This window comes from Pseudorasbora parva, chromosome 21 (genome assembly GCF_024679245.1).
Source record: "Pseudorasbora parva isolate DD20220531a chromosome 21, ASM2467924v1, whole genome shotgun sequence".
NCBI lineage: Eukaryota > Metazoa > Chordata > Actinopteri > Cypriniformes > Gobionidae > Pseudorasbora > Pseudorasbora parva.
In genome coordinates, this window is record NC_090192.1 from 13,753,135 (window position 1) to 13,776,536 (window position 23,402).

General features: G+C 37.9%; 1 protein-coding gene and 1 long non-coding RNA gene across 4 annotated transcripts in view; one reads left to right on the plus strand and one right to left on the minus strand.

Moving 5' to 3' along the window:
• Positions 1–519: 519 nt before the first annotated feature.
• The window catches only part of ccser2b (coiled-coil serine-rich protein 2b), a 110,229-nt gene continuing 87,346 nt past the window's right edge, over positions 520–23,402 (minus strand). For 2 of the 3 annotated variants that reach the window (XM_067430090.1, XM_067430089.1), the window contains one exon: positions 520–3,056. In XM_067430090.1, coding sequence (XP_067286191.1) covers positions 2,334–3,056 — 723 coding nt within the window. In that variant the 3' untranslated portion in view covers positions 520–2,333. Of the gene's footprint in view, positions 3,057–20,331; positions 20,372–21,834; positions 21,923–23,402 lie in introns of all 3 variants that reach the window. The other variant, XM_067430091.1, reaches the window with a different exon arrangement.
• LOC137056192 (uncharacterized) lies at positions 7,836–10,658 on the plus strand. The gene is made up of 5 exons (XR_010900220.1): positions 7,836–8,094; positions 8,617–8,646; positions 8,779–8,946; positions 9,070–9,165; positions 10,211–10,658. It is a non-coding gene; the product is annotated as an uncharacterized lncRNA (long non-coding RNA).

A 23,402-nucleotide genomic window follows, 5' to 3' on the forward strand; every position in this document is an offset into this window, starting at 1 on the left:
CTGTAAAATAATTTTACAATGCGTCGAAAATAGTTATTGTGTGCACAAAAATCAAAATAATGACTTTATCCACTAAGTTATTGACGTGAACTCGACGCATGCGTGAGAATATGACGCAGATCCGCCGTTCAATACATGACCCGGAAGAGGAGGAGCGCTGCTATCGCATGAGTTCACGTCCGAAACCTACACGAAAGACAATCACAATTGGCGGATAAAGTCATTATTTAGCTTTTTTTTTGAGCACAAAATGCATTCTCGTCGCTTTTTTAAAATTATTGTACAGCCACTGTAGTGAGATGGACTTTGTAATCTCGTCTTTAGTGCCTTTAATGGGTCTTTTGAGTGAGAATGTACTGAATGCCAATGGAGGCCTATCTGAAGCCTTTCTCAACTATCTGCTTTCAACAAAAATATCTTCATTTGTGTTCCGAAGATGAACAAAGGTGTTGCGGGTCTCCAACGACATGAGGGTGAGTAATTAATGAAACAATTTTCATTCTTGGGTGAACTAACCCTTTTAAGCAAGTGAGCAGTTCCCATTTTATTAAAAATCCTAGTTTCCAAACTTTAAAGGGTCTACTTGTATTTGTGAAAACTCACAAAAACAAGAAATTGTTAATTAAAGAAAACCAGCAGGATGCGCTTTCTGCCGCCTTGGTCTCCGACACAAAAATGAATCGAAACTCAGTCAGATATGAGAAATATATCTATAGAAAGCTTGAAATATCTACTTTGGACAGAGCCTTTTAAACAAACTATTTCAAATGATCAACTTCATCTTTGCAGTGACACTGACACAGAAAACACCAGTTTATTGATAAATAATTAAAATGTTTCCTTTGCTATTTTTTCAGTGGCTAGTCGACATTAACAATCATTACTTTTGCCGGTGCTCTGTGGTAAGCCTTATGTGTGAACTTGAGCGTGGAATAGGCTATATTACGCTATAATAAACGCTCATTACAGTTTAGTGTTCTCCTCGATATATATATATTTAGGTAATTAAATTTATATAAACGTGCAATTAGTCGAATAATATGGCTTAAATGAATGACAACTAGTCGGGTTCAAACGTTTGAATGGATGTCATAGGATTTAGGTCCTTAAGATTTCATGTAAAGCCACGATAATAAACAATGAATTTCATTGTTCTATGATTTGTTCTTGAATCACTGTTTAATTTGCCAAAATGGTTTTACTGTAAAGCACACAGCATCCCTTGATTCCTGCAATTCACAATAATATTCTTTTTCTTTTTTGGCATATCACATTATGTTCAAGGTCTAACAACACATTCAGTTGTTAAAATCCAGAACTTGCTCTCATTAGGTGTAGTGGTGGGAGGCCAATTCCTGCAGGACACAGTCTTCACGCTAGCAGAAAAGAACAAAGGAAAGAGATGGGTAGAGAAGCAATTTGAGGAGACAACTCCTCTGAAAATCTCAATGGGCACCCTTCATCATGGCCCACGCGGCACACATACTATATTTGGTGATAGTTAAGACAAGAAAATGCACGTCTCTCTCAACAGGATCAATAAGAGCAATACAACAACTGATGAGGGAGCAATAACGATCCTCTGCTTGGTTTTGGTCACCATCTTAGAGAAGTGACGCCTTACTAATCGATCAGAGGAGCAATATCTTATGCAAGGTGCATAGGTACAAGGTAGACAACAGTGTCTCTTATAACTTAGTGCATTATTCAGAAAAAAATAGTGGTTACTTGTTTCAAGTTTTGTACAGTAAGAATAACTTGCAAGATCAGCCCAAAGGAAGCAACTCTGTATCGGTAGGCTTGTATATTTATACTGCAGATGTGTAAAAGGTACAAGACTGTAAGATTTGTTTATAATTTTCTATAGTGCTAGCAAGCCCAGAAAATCGGAAGATTGTATTGATTATTGTGGGTAAAAAGCAAGTGGAAGTGATCAAGCCTCTTGCTAAATTCCCTCACATATATTATTTTACACACTGAGATAATTAAGATACAAACCATTTGTAGCGTTTGCCTTGGAGCTACAGAGAATCACTTTTTTTCCCATGGAATTCCTAATTTACAGGGTAACACAGATAGCTTGAGTGCATTATATGTCTGGAGCCCCACAGATTAAGCAAAGCAGCATGGTTATGTTTTAAAGAGTACCTTAATAACAGTCAACATACTTGACTGGTGCCTTACAAGCAAGGCATTAATCTTTTATACACTCTGGTGAGATGCCCTAAGCTTTGCTTAGCTAATCTAGAATTGTTGAAGCATTTGAGAAGGCAGAGCGTGGGAGGTTATTGTTTGACCTTGTTGAGATGCAGAGTTTGGGAGAGAAGAAAGGCTTAGGCCTTTGGCTTAGGAAGGCGGGAATGTTTGGGCTGAAGGGGAGCACGAGCTCTGGGCAAACTGCTATCTATCTTTCTGAGAAATACAGACTGTCTGTGCCCTTGATTTTGTTTGTTACATATTGGTGCTAAAGTGTTGGTGTCCATGTTAGCCTGTCGGGCTGGGTTAATGCAGGGTAGTCCAGAAGCTGGTAAAAGTTGAGGTCTTGTTCTGGATAGACCTGTGGCTCCTAACCTACCAAGAGCCCCGGTGAGCACACTGACTTGCTGTACTCCCTGGGGTTTGATGACTGTTGAAGCTCTCTTAGTATAGCTGGGTGGCTGTAGGGTTGAAAAACTGCTTCTCAAAGGAAGTTTTTGTACACCTTTTTCTAGCTTACAGCAAAAGCTAGCAGGAGCTGTTGGGTTTGCTGGCTCATTGATTTTAAGCTGGCTGCTCACGAGGCCAAGCTCAGCAGGATCAGAGCTCTGAAAAGTCCTGGAAGAGGAGGCAGCAGTGCTATCAGCAGATATAGATACCGTTGGTGAAGTACAATTTGCGGTAGACTCAACAGCGATGGGACTTCGTAGATCTGGAGAGCAGGACGTGGGCGTCAGTGGGTGGTGACTAAACTCGGCATCCAAACTGTCACAAGAGGCCTCTGTAGAGGTTGGACTAGACAGTCCTCCATGGTTGTGGGGCTTGTTGGGTAAAACTCTGGGAGTCTGTAGTATCTGAAGCTATTAAAGAGGGGAAAAAAGAAGTAATTATTGAACATTTGTTTGCTCTAATTTCATTAAGATCATACTAGGCAGATTCTACAATTACTGTCCCTTAGGATCAGTTTTTAAAAGTAAAAAATATAATAAAAATGAAGACAGAATATACAACATGGGCATCTGGGTAGACACATTTGGCCTGATAAAATTGGAAAATCTGTCCGATGAATGGCTATTCAGCTGGAAGCTTTCCAGTTAATGAAAAATGGTGTTGAAATTTATTAGAAAAGAAAAAGTAATATCTTAACCATTAGAATGTTTTGTATATTTTGAATTTGAATTTTAAAAGCTATGCTTTGCTACTGACACACTTTTTTCCCATAAGAAATATATAGAGGGAAGGGAAAAAATGGAAATGAACTCAAGTCTTCGTCTTTTTAAATGTAATTGTCAAACGGCCTTGCTTAATTTAAAATGAAGTTTTTGGTACCTTGCCACAGTCACCTCTGATGCATTTTCCGAACCAAGAGGGTTAAGCATTAGGAAGTCACTTTCTAGCAGATCCTTGATTAAATTACTTGGAGGTAGGGCTGGGCGATATGGCCCCAAAAAATTATCACAATATCATTTTCCATATCAGTTGATAACGATAAATATCACGATAAATGTAAAATCTTTATTTCTTTAAAGTTTAAAGGCATATTTTTGCTACTGAGTGAAAGATGTAGAAAACAGACAGTTAACTGTGGTTTTAAACTATCCTTTATTGTCAAAACATGACAAACACTTCTCAAACAGGTGAACAATTTATTAAAACTGAGGTAGATTTATTTATTAAAATCTTAACTGTGGTCAGCATTTTTTTACTCTACACTGTATATCAATAATATTATTATATACACGTAAAGGTGCACTATGTAACTTTCTGTCCACTGGAGGGCGCCTATTGACGCAAAGTTTGAGCGCAGCATCTTGAGCGCAGCATCTTGAGCGCAGCATCTTGGTCACAGCCGGTGGAAAACAGGACTCGGGCAGAAATCACGTTCATGAATGCGGTTATTAATGTTACTGTAGTGTAAAGCAGAGCAGGACCGAGTGTTGTGGTGCTGAGCACAGCTGCTGGAGCGATTGTTAAAGAAATACCTGCCTTGCGAAAACGGGGACTTTTATTATGACGGGACGGGACACAGTCGGCGGGCGCCTGCACTGATCCGCTCTTCCCGTTATGATTATGAGGTAAAGCATATTAGATATCTGTTTATCATTTTAGATACATTTAAGTGTGTTGCAAATGATGTTATGACGTTACTCTGTGCGTTCACTTGTTCACACTGCTAAGAGTAAAGCGTTCCTGCCAAATAAAACCCGAAACCGAGAGTAATGTTTTAATCTTTTAAACTGTGTTGTGTAGCTTGATGCTAACTGAAGCTCCAATGCACCTGTTGGACAAGAGCATTGTGTATTTTGTTACAATAATTCACATAATGTGCTTTTAGTTTAGTTTTTTCTTTTTCTTTTAGAAAGACTAGATAATGTTGACTACTAAATGAAATACTGCGCTGTTAATGGGCCATTTAGGCAGGCATACATGTAATAATGGATTTGAAGAATGGCTGTTAAAAAAACAAAAGATTCATAACCAAAGAATAACAAGGATTATGTCTCATGCATTCAAAAATGTGAAACGATCGTCGAGTGAGCACATTGTAGCATTAATTGACCTGTTCTCCTTGCCATACATTAGACAAAAGACTGCAAAAGGCCAACAAACATATTTGATAAAAGCATCTCTAAAAAATCTAAACATGGTCTTAGAAAATGTTTCATAAAATTCATAGTTTTGGACATAACAGCCTAAGATTTTAAATAAAGCATGACCACACTTGTGGCTTCACTTTATAGGTAGTTATAAGTCGTTATACTGCATTCACATAATATTTTTATACATGAAGAAAAATATTTTAATACATCACCTAAGACAAACAATTATGATACAAGTCCGATGTTTTATTGGTTTGGTAAAGTTAGCTTGCAAGTCACCCACTACAACTATCAAGGTGATAAGTCTGTGTGTGAATGTAGTTAATGTAGATTTACTGCTGTGTTGGGCTCAAAGTTATATGGAAGAACTTTGATAATTTAAAAATTAAATTCCATGGTGAACCTATGATAAGCAGTCCACATACAGTATTGTTCAAAATAATAGCAGTACAATGTGACTAACCAGAATAATCAAGGTTTTTAGTATATTTTTTATTGCTACGTGGCAAACAAGTTACCAGTAGGTTCAGTAGATTGTCAGAAAACAAACAAGACCCAGCATTCATGATATGCACGCTCTTAAGGCTGTGCAATTGGGCAATTAGTTGAATTAGTTGAAAGGGGTGTGTTCAAAAAAATAGCAGTGTGGCATTCAATCACTGAGGTCATCAATTTTGTGAAGAAACAGGTGTGAATCAGGTGGCCCCTATTTAAGGATGAAGCCAACACTTGTTGAACATGCATTTGAAAGCTGAGGAAAATGGGTCGTTCAAGACATTGTTCAGAAGAACAGCGTACTTTGATTAAAACGTTGATTAGAGAGGGGAAAACCTATAAAGAGGTGCAAAAAATGATAGGCTGTTCAGCTAAAATGATCTCCAATGCCTTAAAATGGGGAGCAAAACCAGAGAGACGTGGAAGAAAACGGAAGACAACCATCAAAATGGATAGAAGAATAACCGGAATGGCAAAGGCTCAGCCAATGATCACCTCCAGGATGATCAAAGACAGTCTGGAGTTACCTGTAAGTACTGTGACAGTTAGAAGACGTCTGTGTGAAGCTAATCTATTTTCAAGAATCCCCCGCAAAGTCCCTCTGTTAAAAAAAAGGCATGTGCAGAAGAGGTTACAATTTGCCAAAGAACACATCAACTGGCCTAAAGAGAAATGGAGGAACATTTTGTGGACTGATGAGAGTAAAATTGTTCTTTTTGGGTCCAAGGGCCACAGGCAGTTTGTGAGACGACCCCCAAACTCTGAATTCAAGCCACAGTACACAGTGAAGACAGTGAAGCATGGAGGTGCAAGCATCATGATATGGGCATGTTTCTCCTACTATGGTGTTGGGCCTATTTATCGCATACCAGGGATCATGGATCAGTTTGCATATGTTAAAATACTTGAAGAGGTCATGTTGCCCTATGCTGAAGAGGACATGCCCTTGAAACGGTTGTTTCAACAAGACAATGACCCAAAACACACTAGTAAACGGGCAAAGTCTTGGTTCCAAACCAACAAAATTAATGTTATGGAGTGGCCAGCCCAATCTCCAGACCTTAATCCAATTGAGAACTTGTGGGGTGATATCAAAAATGCTGTTTCTGAAGCAAAACCAAGAAATGTGAATGAATTGTGGAATGTTGTTAAAGAATCATGGAGTGGAATAACAGCTGAGAGGTGCCACAAGTTGGTTGACTCCACACTGTAAGCCCGAACAGGACTACTAGCTTATAAAGACTGAGGTCACAACAGTTAAAATCTCTTGCTGAGTTAATCCACCTTTAAACTATTAATGTCTATGAACAAATATGTCATTTTATGTTTGTGTGCCTCAACATTTTTGAGTTTACACCGCTGGTTCACTCACTATTTTTAAGTCTACTGTTTATCACGTGGTATGACGTCATGACGTGCTGCCCTAACTGACGTTACCTGAAAAATCTATCCAAGATGGCTACCTCTATCACGAAACAACTTGTAAGTAAACCAAAACACTTCAAAACTACTTTGCTTGTTGTAATAGTGTAAGAATATCATTTTACATGTAATATTTGACTGTTAGACGAGGCTATTTTTAATATACAAGTTGCAGGTGAGCAGCTTCACTGTGCCGCGGGCGCGATTACCTGCTAACATTAGTGATAGATAATATCCTGTTTAACGTTTTTGTTAGTGTCGTGGCAGGGCAATTATTATTAGGGCTGTGCAAAAATTTCGCATGCGATTTTCATGCACATCTCATCAGTAAAGACGCTCCTGTAATTAGAAGTATAAATTCACCACGTGCTTTCAGATCAGGGATACCAGGTTTTCACAACAAATCCTGCCCAGTTGCTTCTCAAAACTAGCCCAATCACGCTTCCAGGAGGTTCCCCGATAAAAAATGCTTCCCGGGGTTAAAATATAATTTTTTTAAAGCAGGGTTGCATTGGTAAAATTCGCATTTTAGGGGCTAAATATCACGTTATTTGTGTTTGGGTCGCTTTGACCTGCGGACATGAAAAACAACTACAGACTTGGCAACACTGGTTGGCATTTACTACACCGAGCCGTAATTCACTGACAATCCAATGTTACACAAAATCGATGTTAAAATAGCAGGCGATTCTTTGACGATTTTGAAAGCGATTTTGTGTTAGTTGTCGGTAGACTACGGCTCTGTGTAGTAACTGCCGCTCCACCTGAACCAGTGTTGCCAAGTCTGCGGTTGTTTTTCATGTCCGCGGGTTGAAGCAACTCCAATACCAATAACGTGATGCTTAGCGCCTAAAATGCGAATTTTATCAGGGCAACCCTTCCAAAAAATGTATATTTTGACCCCGGGAAGCAATTTTTATCGGGGAACCTCCTGGAAACGCAATTTGGTTAGTTTTGGACTAGTTTTAAGAAGCAACTGGGCAGGATTTGTTGTGAAAGCCTGGCAACCCTAATCTGAATGCACGTGCTGGAGATATACTTCTAATCATAGGAGCATCTTTACTGATGATATGCGCATTAAAAATTGCATTCGATTTTTTGCACATCCCTAGCAATAATGTTAACATTAGTCAATAACTCTTTTCAGCAAGCGAAAGTCATTCTGTTTTTGAGTGTGTTGCTGCTGTTTTCTGTTATGTTCAATGTGACGTTATTCCTGCATGCACCCAAATGAGCTAGTGGCTAACGTTAGCTGTAACTTTTATTCAAGGTTATGGACATGATAGTTACTGAATGAACTAATTTTTATTAAACCTTTACAAACGTTTTTTCATTATAGGTTGAAGTGGAAGATGTGCAGTGAGCATCCCCCAAAATCAAGGTGACTCAAATGTTAATTTAGGCTGTAACCTATTTTCACCATTTCTTTTATTTTGATTCTAATTCATTAGCATATAAAGCTAGTCTTACAATATGTGTTATGTTTGTGAATAAGTTAGCCACCCTCTGAAGTGGAACAACATGGTTTCTGTATTGTGAGACAATTCATTTAAAAGTGTAGGAAGAGTGGAAGAAGACATACACTGTGTGATTGCATAATAACGAAGCATAAAGCACCTGCATTTCGAAATATGATAACATTGTTATTTGTACTCTTGGTCATAACGTGCTTCACTGGTTGGGGGGGTCAGCCGTGGTCTAGATCACTTAGGATATTTTTGGCAGTCAGCAGTGAATGCATGGGCACTGAAGATTTTGATCGTTTTTTGCAAAGTGAGTTTTAATAATATCTATAAAACCCAGTCTTTGCCAATTATTTTTCCCTTTTCTGTTCTTGAATAAATCAAACAAAAGTCTCTTAAAAATTAAATGTATTTCTGTCTGTTTTTGTGTGCATGTACAGACCTACATTGTCACGAGAGCAGCTTCATCTGTAAGTAACATTAACACTTGAAATTTTCTATCATATTTTGTATTATTAATTTGTAAAAAGGTTCATTGCATAATTTGACTGGTTTCATATTGATTGTTTTATTTTTGTTTTATTGATTGTTTTGTTTTTTAGCTTTGTGCTGAGTTCCAACGAATCACAAATGTCAACCTACGGAACCAGTTCTATGCTGTGCTTGACCAACATACACCTGGACTGGTGGCCTTGTATAGGCAGAAGGCAGCACGAACCGGAAAGATATCACAGGCGCTGCGTGACATCTTAAAGATTTATGAACTCCAGGTGAGTTAAATATGAACTTTGAGCTTAAGGTCCCACTGGATGGCAGGGCCTCAGGGTGTCATTGTCTAACACTTTGCCAAAAATCTGAAAATCTGTTATAGTCATTTCTGCTTGTTCTTCCAGGAAGTGCACAATGTCAATATGAAGCGTACTTTAGCCCTTCGTGCCCTCCCGGTATACCTGCATGAAGAGGACCCACAGTTCTTCAAGACTTGGAATGTAAGTATTCAGTATATTCATAGAAATATTAATATCTCTAACAGCCACTGCCTTAACTATATACCCCTTAGTAAACCTTGGGAATAGGTGTCATTGTGCTGGTAAGTGGACTGTACTTAGTGTGGACATGGATATACAGCATGTGCATATAAGCATACGTATGTAAAAGCCCTAACCTCATGTAATCCCAAACCTTAATAACTCACAAAGCCATGTACCTGGAGATGCTGTACATTACATATCACAATACAGCATCCGCTACTATGTAATGCCTAACTCCATATTAATAGCCTGTTTAATACTTGGCTGCAAAATTCCTACCTGGATACATGTACCTATTAAATAACAAACTTTATGATAAACTATGTTCCCACTGACACTATAAACCCTCTTAGATGGGGAGCTAGTTGCTGAAGTCCACACACACACAGACAGATTTATATATATATGAATTAATAACAAAGACTTTTGCACTCTCTCTGTCTATATTATGAAAACTGGTAAATGTAAGAGTGAAATTCCCTAATAATAATTCCAAATGTATTGGATTGAATTGGGTTACACATGTGTGCCTGATGAAGTGTCCAGTGAGTGTACATGCAGTTGTTGTGTTTTTTCAAGTTAAAGTCCAACTGAAATTAAATTTGACCCGATTTACTTTGTCAACGCATATTACTAGTCTTGTTGTGAAAAATTAATCCGTGCAAGTTACTACACAGAGAAAATAGTTTGCTGTGGTAATCTTTAATCAAAATCTGAAAAGTTATTGTGTAACTATTGTGTATTAGAATGACAGTCTGGAATGGCGTTCCTTTTCTGATGATGTAGGTTTGACGGCTTGGGTTGGGAAACGCTTTATCACTCCCCTCAAACCATTAGTCTGCTATGAGCAGAGATGGAGAGGAGGAGTGCTAGAGTAAAACCCCACCCTCTGTTCAATATTCACTTTCACGGGGAAATACGTCACAACACTGGAGAAAAGTCGTTTGCAACTTCCGGTTCACATGGACTTTAACCTAACAGTTGCACCCTCTGTGTCTTTCAGGTGGAGTCGTCAGATGAGCCAGGCATCATTGACACTCCTATTGCTCTTGTCACATCGGTAACAGAGGACACTGCAGATACAATTCATTTCAGTCCTGCAAGCATTTCTATCATTGTGGAAGACGATGTTGTGATGATGAATGATATCCCTAACTTGGAGGATGCATTTGCGTTGTTGCTTGGGTTGATGTATGCCTTGCATTTGGACTATCTCAAGAAACTCATTCACACTTTTACATTCATCCAAAAAATCCTAATGGGTCTTGATGATGGTAAACCACTTAACCCTGCCTACTGAGTCTCAAAAATGACCTGTTAATGAAATAGTAGGCTAACTTAAGAGTTGTGTTTACAAGAAAATACACATGTATTTCCTTGTCTGCATGTTCATGTATTCATTACAAAATGAATGGTGTTGATGTTCTCACATGTTTGAAAAACAATTTAAAGACTGAATAAAGAAAGAAAGAAAATGTACAGCTGAAGTATTTTTTTAAATAGTTTTAACTTGTAAATGTCATCAACTTTTGGGTTATACATAAGTATAACTTTTGAGTTATTAGATTTCTATTTAATTAAGTACCAATGGATCAAAATAATTAAGTATGGAGAAACTAAAATTGTGCAAGTGTTAAACAATATTTTTAAGCTCAGTGCACTTAAAACAAATAATTAAAAAAATTAAAAATATTTAAGTTTGATTAGATTGTAACTTTTAAAGAAACCTAACTTAAAAAATGTAAGTTAGTTACTTCAAAGGTTATTACGTAATTAGTTTCTACAAAAGTTTTGAGTACTATGAACTTATTGGGGTTTACAGTGCATGCCACACAGATGTCAAGCAGTTTTAAAAAACTGTGGTCATACAACTAAATATTAGTTTAGTGATTCACAGGATTGCTAAATCCCTGGAAAAAAAAAAAATGTTTGTACAAAATAGTTTTGAGTTTGTACAGTCAAAGGTAGACACTGCTATTTTTTTGAACACACCCCTTTCAACTAATTGCCCAATTGCACAGCCTTAAGAGCGTGCATATCATGAATGCTGGGTCTTGTTTGTTTTCTGACAATCTACTGAACCTACTGGTAACTTGTTTGCCACGTAGCAATAAAAAATATACTAAAAACCTTGATTATTCTGGTTAGTCACATTGTACTGCTATTATTTTGAACAATACTGTATGTCGCTCTGTTTTATGTCGGACTGTTTTATGGGATGGCCAAAATATCTCCAAACCACTGAAGTTGAGTGAACTAACTTGTCAATGATATCTTGTCCTTGAAGAGTTTTCTTCACTCTCTCTCATTTTTCTCACTCCACTTCACTCTGATCCTCCAAGCCTATCAGCTACTGACTGTAAACAACACCGCGTGAAGCACCCAGAAGCCTGGTCTGCAATACGCATGCACAGCATTACACATAGCGCGTAAGCATTATATCGAGAATTTTTCGAACTGATGTTATCGTTTTATCAAGGAAAATTATATCGTGATAAGGTTATCGTTTTATCACCCAGCCCTACTTGGAGGTAGGGGTTGAATGTCTTCATATTTTTTAAGCTGACATTTACGTGATGAAAGTCAAGTTGACGTCGACTAGCCACTGATGTCATTAATGAACAAATAAGCCTGAACCTCGAGCGACTGAATTAATTGCTTAATTCTGCTACTTGAATTAATTATACCTGCCAATATCTCTCTAGTAATAGTGAAGTTGTGGGTTTTAAGCTAATAAAACACAGGGTAACTTTTTGAGCATTTTTGCCGGGCAATGTTGCTGAAAGATTTTGCTTGGGCACTTTCCCATTGAGAATGGGCAACAAATTTCTATCTGGATATCCAAAGAGAATTTTGTTTCCCATTCCCAATGGGGAAAAGCCCACAGAAACATCTTTCAGAAACATTGCCTGGCAACATTACTCAAAAAGTTGCCCTGTGTATCATCAGCTTTAGGCCTTAAAGCCATGTTGGACAATCAGAAGGACAGGGCCTTAGTTACTAAGAAATATATGCTAGAACTAACGTGCACAATAGGATGTTTAAACCGTGCATTTACCCAATCAATTTTGAGCATCCAGAATCAAAAATATATTTTGAGCGCTTTCAGAGTATGTATTTATTTGTCATTTTAACTGTTTGGAAACAGAGTGTAAAAGTGATCTTTAAAGATTTATTATCCTGTTGCGCCCTCTATATGGCATGATCAGTGAAGAGCCAACATCAAGCTTAACACGTCATGACAGAGCATTAAAGTTCACTAGTCTGTGCAACCCAAACTTAGAGGTCACGATATGACCAAAATCATAACCATGATATGCATAATTTATATTAGATAATACAATACGATATATTACTCCTGACTAAAATTTGTCTTGCATTTACAATGAGATGTCACTAATTTAAAATTATATTTGATATTGATATTTACAAACAGTTCCAAAAAGCAACTATTAATGTTGTTTAATGTTTAAAATTGATATATTGGTCATGCTCTATGATACTCTATCTTCAGCGGCAGCCACAGAGCTTCAGATGAACCTGCTCCAGGTGTTGAGTGAGACTGATTGAAGCATCCACACAACAAGCTGCCTGAGAGGGCTTTGATCCTTACAGTTCTTGTCGAAGTGGAGCTCATCCTCTCCACACTTATCAGCAATGATGTAGACTTACATGCGAGGTGGTGAGGTCACTGTCAAAGCAGTACATGCACTCGAGCGCATCTCTCAGACTGACAAACAAGAATGCAATTCAAGTTAACAACTTACGACTCGCACCCAAATGCGTCTAGATTAGAGACGCTGTTTTGTTACAAAGCAAAACATTTCAAGTAGGGCAAAGGAGGTTTTCTAAGGAAGGTAGACAGATGTATGCCTTCTGTTTAATATTTCAAATTCAGGATCATTAGAAATACACATGCTATTGATGAAGAAGCCAACACATCTATCTCAAAGTGAATTTATCCATGTGATGGAAGGCTCTGTGGTATGCAGGACATTGAGGTGATGGAGTACAGAGCTATTGTTAGCTCAGTCTTTGATGTCTGCTGTGCTGGTGGATGATTTCCGGTGGCTGGGGTTTATTTAATGTAAACAGAGCTTTAGAGATAGTACCATAATGTTATGCTTTCACAAATATTTTAAAAGATTGAAGTCAATAAAAGATTGCATTCTGCAGTCAGATCAAAAAACAAAAAACACATTAGCGCATGAAATGGTTACGAGATGGTTATGCTTTCGGATAAGTGTCAGTTCACTATTTTTAAAATGTTTATTTGTTGATTCTGGTGGTCTATGATCACATTTTTACGTTGTGAGTGTATAAAGTGCTGCAGTGATGACGTTTTTTGTAGACCAACCCAGAAGTTAGAATTACCTTGGTTCCCTCAACAAAAACCCAAGGATTGTTCCATTGGCTTTTGGATTACTGCAAATATTATATTTCATCATGATCTTCACAAATGAACAGAAATCAATTTTAAGTAAACGGCACAATGTAGGCTATAAACAAACTACACCATGGTTCCATGACTTCAACGTCACCATCACTAAGCTTCCAAATCTTTCAGTCTTTATATAAAAAATGTAAAATAAAAAATATTGTAGTTGTTAGAAACCTTTTTTAAGACATGTAAAAGCATTGAAACAAATCAAAAGAGGGTATTAACTATGTATTTTAAGTTATAGAATAAAATGTGAAGAAAAAAAAAAAAAACAATGAGCTTGTGTTAACTACTTTGTGTTAACTTATTTTAAGGCATTCAACCACAATAACATTTAAACAACCTAACTTAAGTAGCCTAGAAATGTAGACATACCCTAGCGGCAGCAAATCTAATCTGCCGCGAGTATCGTGTAGTAACTCTCAATACACTTCTGAGCTGAAAAAATCAAACTGGTCAGGCCAATCACATTGTGTATAGAGTCGGTGGGCGGGGCTTAACATAGTGGCGATAGAGTTGTGCTAATGCGCTTGCGTGCTACTAGTAAACACAGAGGCTGTCGAACGGCGGTCTTTCGAATCAGCTTTGACCGCGACTCTAGAAGACTTGGAGTTAAGCTTTTCTCAGAGAAAAGAACAAAGAACGGCACTGAAGTCATTCTTAAAAAGGGAAGATGTGTTCGGAGTTTTGCCGACCGGATACGGCGAATGTTTAATCTATCAACAAGCTCTTCACATTGCTCTGGTTGGTTGTAGCGCTATCCTATCGCGTGCAGAGGGAGTTTGAAAGACAACCGTTTATCCCGCCCCTCGGATTGAGCCCTGTCAATAGTGAGTTTTCAGACCAAATATCTTGATGGTGGTCTGGCTTGTCAGGCTATAATTTAAGGACAATGGAACAAAAAGTGCTAAAATGCTAACTTGTTTTCTGGGATTTAGCCTACAAAATCCCTCATCCCTGCAGCATTAATGTTTCTATTTTTATTTGTTCTTTATTGCATTTTTTATTGCATTTATTTGTAATAAGAATAATAGCTGTTAGCCAGAAGAAGGTATATTTGTTAGTATCTTGCTCATTACATCTATTGCTACTCTGGGGTTATTCACCCGAAAAGGAAAATTATATCATTAACTACGCACCCTAATGTCATTGTAACACATTAGCTAATCTTTGGACCACAAATGTACCCCCAAAAATTTACCCGTCACTGACAATCTATGCATCTACCACTTTCAAGCCCCAGAAAGGTAGTAACAACATTATTAAAGATTTAACCTCTTATATGGTTTAACCATAATGTTTTACCATTATATTATAAACCAATAATGAACCAATACCAAAACCATTATAAACCAATAATGGTTTAACCATTATTAGTGATTTATCCTCAATTGTAGGAAGTGACGTGAGTGTTATGCTTGCGCAAAAACAAAACAAAAAATCTTCTATTTTAATCTTCAAAACGCTTTTACGAGATCACCACGACCCATAAGTGTTGTGTTGAAACGAGAGCGGACGTTTTTGCATGAACATGCGTTCATTTTTGGGTGAACTAACTTTCCACTATGTCTGCTAGAGGTCGCCTATTCAAAACAAAATCCGGCAAAAAAATGTTAATGGATTCAGTTATTAATGTTCCTGTAGTATGAAGCTGGGAAGGACCGAGTGTTGAGGGAGCTGAGCAAAGACCACTGGTGCGATTGTTAATGAACGCAGTGGGACTTTTATTATGCCAGTCGCACTTCCGGTTTTCCGGTCATGAGTATGAGGTAACGCTCTGTTTATCATATTAGATACATTTAAGTGAGTTAAAAATGATGTTATGACGTTACTCTGTGCGTTCGTTCTGTGGCTTCTGCAATTGACAGGCGTCTTTCTCAGACGTCCCGGTTCCTTGGTTAAAATAGCTATTTTTTCACGCTTTATAAATAGTTGGAATTATTTGGGATATTGTAAGTACTTAACTGAACAAAATATATAACAATATGGTTTTTGGATATTTTACTGCAAAAATGTTGCATAGTGGACCTTTACGTGGCAAACCTGTCCAGCAATTTTCGATTTGAGCTATTCACGTGCTATTATAGGCTTTTAACTGATCCACTGAAAAAAAAAAAAAAAACTGATCAAAATAATGTTTCAAGTTCACACAAAGCTTTCGTATATGAACAGCATGTGGTAAATGAAACAAAATGTTCACTATTGGTCCACATACAGCAAATCTCCATTATCTCCTCAAGTTCACACACATGCATAGTCCACATGCAACCCCAATAGGATCCTCAGGAGGTATTTCCTGGCCCACAGCACCCTCTAATGGACACCATCTTCCATGCAATGCAGTTTTGTATGCATGTTTTATTGACCGAGCCCATCTTCCTGTTTATGTGCCAATTCCAGGCCCCAGACTTCTTCTCAAAAATATAATCCTTTGAAGTTGTTTTCCCCAGTATGAGGTTCAGAAAGGATGAGACGGAGCAGAAAGGAGTTTGTCTAGAGAGGTGAAGTCTCAATCGGGCTAACCCGAGAGAACCTACAACCCTGTCAAAACCTCAGAGAAAGTCTTAGCAGAGCTGTGTGAGGGCTCTCAGTCGTTTCATGCATAATTTATGACAGCTCACCAAGAATTAAAACAAAGACAGCTGAGAGGTGGTGACAGAGTTCTTAAGCAGAAAGAATCTATGGAGGGAGGGAAGAGTAGACAGGCAGACGAAGAAAGGAAGTAAAGACAGAACAGAGAGCAGAGAAAAAAACGTAAACAAGGTGAAGACTACATTGTAAACAAATTGGTGAGTGAAATGAGGAGAACTGTCAAGATACTTCTGAAATATTAAAAGTGCTTAGTTCTCTTCAAATGACTTTCTCTTAGTTGGAAAACCTTTACCCAATGAAACGCAGCATTCGAAAATATGTAAGATGCCAAAGGTGCTGTGGTTTTGTTTAATTTTCATATACTCAGGCCTACATTGACTCCAAACATGCATTTTAATTATGATAATTAATGTCTCTTTATAAAGGCACGGATATCAAGGGAACCTTCAGGTTTGTTTAAAAAAAGGTGTTCACATGGCAATGAGGTATGACGAACAAACTGCAGAATATAAAAACACATAATTATGCCTCACAGTCCATGTTCCCTACTTATACAAAAAAATAAAATAGGACACATTTAAAACTATTCACACAGTGAGCACAACATTAATCTATGCGAGCTAAACTGTGGATAATTTATCATGGCTTTGGCACAAACCGCATTCAATTAGCCTACTACATCTTTCAAATTACACAAAATCTTTTCTCACTTCGACACAACCGGCAAAACTCTGTGTACCTACAGGCCAATGTGCGCATGCTTACACACACTTTTCAAAACTGCTAACCTCGTTCAAAACAATAACACAATACAAAACTGAATACGACAGAAATCAAAGCAATTAGATGAAACTGAACACCTACGCAAGCATCAGTCTTTCAATTTCGTTATCATCCATTAAAAATGGGAAACTTGGGAATCATTTTGTACTGTAGTGTAAACATGGACCATGTAACACAAACTGCAGTGAATTATAAATGGTTAAGAGTGTCATTCTGGTTTTGTAAAGAAACTTTACAGAAGATGCTACCTGATGTTAGTGTTTTTTTTAGGTCTGTTTTATCATTGACAAAGTGCGTTTGTTGGGTGAAAACCTTTGATAGTGTTATGGAAGAATGATTTGATCTGAGAAAAGAATGAAGAGTTTTATCAATGTTATCATGCTTGCCGATGACTTGTGTCATTGCATAATTCGAGATGAGCACAGGACATTTGGATTGCATGGTTTGATGCATTTTCTGCAGTGGCATTGTTTGCAGACCCGCAGGATAACATTTATTTTTCTAAGTAATTCCATTTTGCTTCTACAGCACTGCTTTTCAGTGAGCTGTGGACAAAGATATCGAAATCATCTTTTGTTTTATCTGCCATTTCTATCACTCAAAGTTGAATACGGATGGCGGCCGTATGGATTACTTTTATAATGTATGATGCGCTTCTTTGGTCTTTCAAATTTTGGGCTGCCATTTACAGCCATTATAAAGGATTAGCCAGGACATTTCTTTAATATAATTCTGTTTGTGTTTGTCTGAAAGAAAAATGTCATATACGCCAAGGATGGCTTGAGGGTGAGTTAATTATGGGATCATTCTCATTTTTAAACTATCCCTTAAGCCCAAAGTATGCTTCAGTTGTTCTTTGGCCACTATGTCTTGTGCACAGCGTGCATTAAGTCAATTTCATCATCTGCACAGTCCACTAGGTGGAAACACTCAAAGTTAGACAATTGCTTTTAAAACCACTTAAATAAGAAGATATAGGTTTGGGTCTTTAGGGATATGCTATTGGTACACAGCAAGTGTGTTAGAAATGAGGAATGGTGAGAGTTGTGTACTTAATACATTTTTCGTCTTCAAACCAAACTTGGGTCTCCAGCCAGCAAAGCCCGTCTGGCTAGCGCGATTCCCATAATGTTTACGCATTTAAGTCAGTAGGCAGAGAGTTCTGTTTGAACACATTCAAACATGAACTACACGAAAAAAGAAACAAAATTATCCAGCTGAATGCGTTTTTGACTACCTCTTGAAGTGTATGAGAGCTCGAAACGTTTTAGACCCTGTTTTTACATAATTCATATGTGTTTTGCATAAAACATAAGTGAACTGACAATGGATTTCTTATTTAGGTTTAAATAAAAGGTAATGTGGTGGATAAACATTCGTAAAACGTTTTCTATTAACATTTTAAAGCCGCGATTGAAATACAGAACATCACACAAATATATAAAAGAGCATTTTGATAAATAAAAATAAAAAAAATACCTGCCTAGAGAGGAAAAAAAACACTTTAAGTGTGTTTACATTCACGTTCTTAAGCCGATTATGTCTAAAGGTGGTCGCACACCGAACGCGAAGCTCAGCACAGCCTCTCAGGTATCTCACACTGGACACGTACATTATACGCGCAAGCTCAATTTTTAATCGATTTCTGACAGAAGAGCTGCACGATGGGTGTCTCTTGTAGCACAGGGTGAAATCAGTATTTACATTGACGATTTTAGGAAAATATAATATAAATTTAATATAAAACCTTGAAATTGCGCTCTGTGGCGCCACAGGATTTTAAACAACTACCTGAGTCGCCGCGGACAGGCGCCGAATGTCGCCGCCGGTGTGTGTACTGAAAACAATGTGTTCGATTTTTAAAGGCACGGCACGTCTGGTGCGCCCTTAAAGGGGTCACGCACCGGACCGCGCACAGCCGCGCAAAGTCTTTAAAATATTGAGCACCCCCATATTGCCAAAATGGTATGATCCCCTTTTCATAACACCTGGAAGATTCGACTGTGAGATCGGTGGTCGAATCCGGCTCTGCATATCGATACATCGAATCTTCGACTCTTCGGGGTCACCCCTAGTGATTACTCTTTACACACATTGCAAAGAACTGCTACTTGTTAAATAGAATATATTGCTATTTTCACTTAGTATGCTATTTCACTTAGTAAATAGCATCTACAGCTATTTGCACTTAGTGTAAATATTGCTAAGAAAATTTTCACTGGGTGTCATTTTCACTGGGTGTAAATATAATCTAGTTGCTATTAATACTTGGTGTAAATAGCATCTATCGCTATTTGCACTTAGTGTTAATAGCAATTATCGCTAAGAAAATATGCTATCTTTCACTTTTCACTTTTCACTTTTTGAGTTGTAAGCTTTCTGCAGGAAATACAAGTTGCAGCCATTTGTCTTTGTCTCATGACATCACGTCTGTATACATAAAGGAGTCCGGGCTAGTGGGCTGTATTGTGTGTGTGGATGTTGCAGGTGGCGGAACATTTGTGACCTCTCCTTACAGCAGCTGGAATGTAATTAAACTTGTCATTTTGATGGCAGCTTGTAATCCAGAAAGTTTAAAATAACAATCGTCGTTGACAACTGGTGCGTTGACAGACAACCCACACATACACCTCAAAGCATTAGACTGTTCCGTGCTGAGGAGCTGTGCTGATGCTGTGCCCCGCTGTGCCGATGCACAACCCACATAAAGATAACTCCACGAATAACTGCAATTTCAAAGTTCAAACAGAGATGGTGACACAGAGGTAAAACTTACAAACTTCAGCTTTAAATAGCTTCTTTAGCTGTAAATGTGTAATAATATTCAGTTTTTAGATGTTGTCAATACAATATTGTTCATTTTATTATCTATCAAAACATACCAAAAAGCGTTTTTGTAAATGTTACATAATGATACCTATGTATAAACAATGAGACCAGGCTAAGTATGATACTGGTCTTGACTCCAACTCTGAAAGTAACAATGTAAACTTGCATATTTCACAAAAGTATAGGGTTTGATCAAACAGATAAGAGAGAATGAAAGACAGAGGGGTTTAAGAGAAAAGAAAGAGTTTTGAAGAAAGTTTGGTTACGAAAATAGTATGAACCTGTATGATGCAGATGTCCTCACAATACAGAGTGAGAGACCATGCAGAGAGAGAGAGAGAGAGAGAGAGAGAGAGAGAGAGAGAGAGAGAGAGAGAGAGAGAGAGAGAGAGAGAGAGAGAGAGAGAGAGAGAGAGAGAGAGAGAGAAAGAAAGAGAGGTTTAGAGGATGTTTTAGAGAAAAGACAGGCAGTACTATACCACGCAGTGTCTCTGAAGTAATGTACTAGATGCTCCACTCCTTTTGCCAAAATTTGGGAGAGGCAGAGGGAGAGAAACAATAATGAAAAATCAGTCAATGAATGAAATACACACAGTGTCAGGGGTAGAACAGGAAGCAACCTCAGCACACAAGACAAACACAACATGAAGGCAAACTTTTTACTATAACATTATTACAAAGAAATGGTCAAAATTAAACAGCCAATTCAGCCACGACAGCGATCAAGGTTTTGCACTTCACATGAAATGGACGAAAGCAAAACGAAAAAATGGAAGTGCATTCAATTTCATGCTCAGCATCTGAATATGGGCAGAATTAAGGTTCTGTCTGGAGCAAGCGCACTGCCATAGAGAGAGAGAGAGAGAGAGAGAGAGAGAGAGAGAGAGAGAGAGAGAGAGAGAGAGAGAGAGAGAGAGAGAGAGAGAGAGAGAGAGAGAGAGAGAGAATATATGTCCTTGAGTCCGAGGGCTGTTTCTTCTGAGGGATTCCACAATGCCAGATCAAAAACTGTAATGACTCTCTTTCTCAATACCAGTCTCCCACAGCTGCCGTCTGACATATTAGCAGTCATCACAGCTTAACCGCAGCTCGCAAGTGCTTTCACCAACAAGCTTCATGGGGAAGGATCTTTCTGTCAAATCTTGTTTATCAGATGGTTAGTTTTCATAAACGTGATGGCAGGGTTTCCAAACCCTTTTTTTTCATGAAGAACGTCCAAGCTGTTACTATACAATTAAATTAAATGGGTACTGAGAAAATAGCACCATAAAGTATCATAAAAGTAACTTATTTGTCTCCGAAGCCAAGAAATAGATTTGAGAGAAACAGAAATAGCTCTCAAATCACAGTTGAATTTGCGTACATTCCAGCTTGACGTCTCAAGGTGAGTTGCCATCAAGTTGCATCATTAGGTTTCATGTCTTATGATCAAACACCTTGTGTCTCATGAATATAAGCTGGAATGAGATTTGAAAGCTGTGTTAAAGGTCTCAAAAAAGCTACTGTATGACTGAAGGCAAAAATAAATAGTTTGAATAGCATAAAGGAGAGTAAATGATGACAGTTTTTTTGGGGGGGGTGAACTATTCTTCCTTTACAGTAAGGATCTCAGTCACAACTGTATATTTTTATACAATTAAAAAGTTGACTATTGAAAACAGCTCAGATCTTCTAGGAAATTTGGTTGAGGGATAAAAACACAATAAAGCCATTCAGTGCGAGTGTGACTTTTGTCTTTGGTTTTGAAAACTATTCAGAAAAACTAAACGGGTGTGGAGATTCTAAACTAAGCAGACAGACAGAGGGCATAAGGTAAAAACTAAGAGGAGTGGAAATGATGGACTGATTCAGCTCTGGAATGTGATAGGTTGGTGGATCTGTGTGCATGACACGAGGGGCACAAGGGGAGGCAGGCGGTCATGCAGCAAGCACTGGCGCTAGTGCACCGACTGGTTCAGTTGGTCGGATGGTTAAGGACTCACTCTGTCTGTGGTGGCGTGGCGCACATGGCCGCACACTCCCCGGCTGTGAGTGTTGCCAAGAAGAGAGGATAGGGGCAAGTAACGTGCCCTGTACAGAGGAACAGAGAGAGAAAAGCTGATCCCTGCACCATACACACACACACATTGTACATACCGATACACACACTTACAGTTCGACAGGGGGAAAAAACTTTAAAAAGTGCAAGCCACATAGGTCTGTAAATTTGGTCAAATAACACCTTCATCCGTCTTCGTCTTACAGGGCCAAATATTTTAGACTGGACTACTTTTCACCTGGTGGCATGTAAACCCACCAACCACAATTTATTTTGTTTTTATACTGATCAGGTGAAGGTAAATACTAGAAAATTTGAAAAAACTGAAAGTGCTTAGAGTAGCATTCTGTATTTTTGTCCAGTCATATATTTTTAGTCCAGTGCTCCTGAAGTCTTTTGCTCTTCTCTCCTCGTCATCTCACTAACACGCCAATAAGGGGGCCAAAGTTGCAATAATGAAGTACGAGTTGATTTTCTTCTGCAAAGGTCGTCTTTCACCACATTCCAAAATGAGTCGTTCGCTAGGCTTGGTTAAAATAAAAGCTGTTTTTGGACTAACAACAAAATATTCAGTTCTGAAACTTATGGGATACTTCTATAGTATGATGATCTATCTATCTATCTATCTATCTATCTATCTATCTATCTATCTATCTATCTATCTATCTATCTATCTATCTATCTATCTATCTATCTATCTATCTATCTATCTATCTATCTATCTATCTATCTATCTATCTATCTATCTATCATATATGTATGTATGTGTGTGTGTGTGTGTGTGTGTGTGTGTGTGTGTGTGTGTGTGTGTGTGTGTGTGTGTGTGTGTGTGTGTGTACCCTTGTTTATATTACATTGTGGGGACCAAACGTCCCCATTAGGATAGTAAAACCTGAGATCACCTACATTGTGGGGACCAGCCAGCACTCCTCACTTTTCAAAAGTCTTATAAATCCTACAGGATGAGTTTTTTTGAGAAAGTAAAAATGCAGAATGTTTCCTGTGATGGGTAGGTTTAGGGGCAGAGGCAGTGTAGGGGGATAGAATGTACAGTTTGTACAATGTAAAAACCATTACGTCTATGGAGAGATATCCCCACAAAGATAGTGAACCAGACGTGTGTGTGTGTGTATGTACTGTTCAGGTGAAGGTAAATTGGAAATCAACAATAATAGATTTTGTGTGTGTGTGTGTATATATATATATATATATATATATATATATATATATATATATATATATATATATATATATATATATATATATATATATATATAAAATATATATATATTTGAAGGTGCTCAGACTAGCATTTTGTCATTTTTATGTGTAATATGAGTCACATTGTCCTTTGGGCCTTACTGAGGCTTGGCAAAAGGCAATACGGCAACACCGTACAATATTTTACAGTGATTTGCAGTGATGAAGTAACAGAAAGACATTAATTTTAAATGAGAATTACTGACAAAGAAATAACCTAATGAAGCAGCATAGTGTGCAAGTATAAAGTTA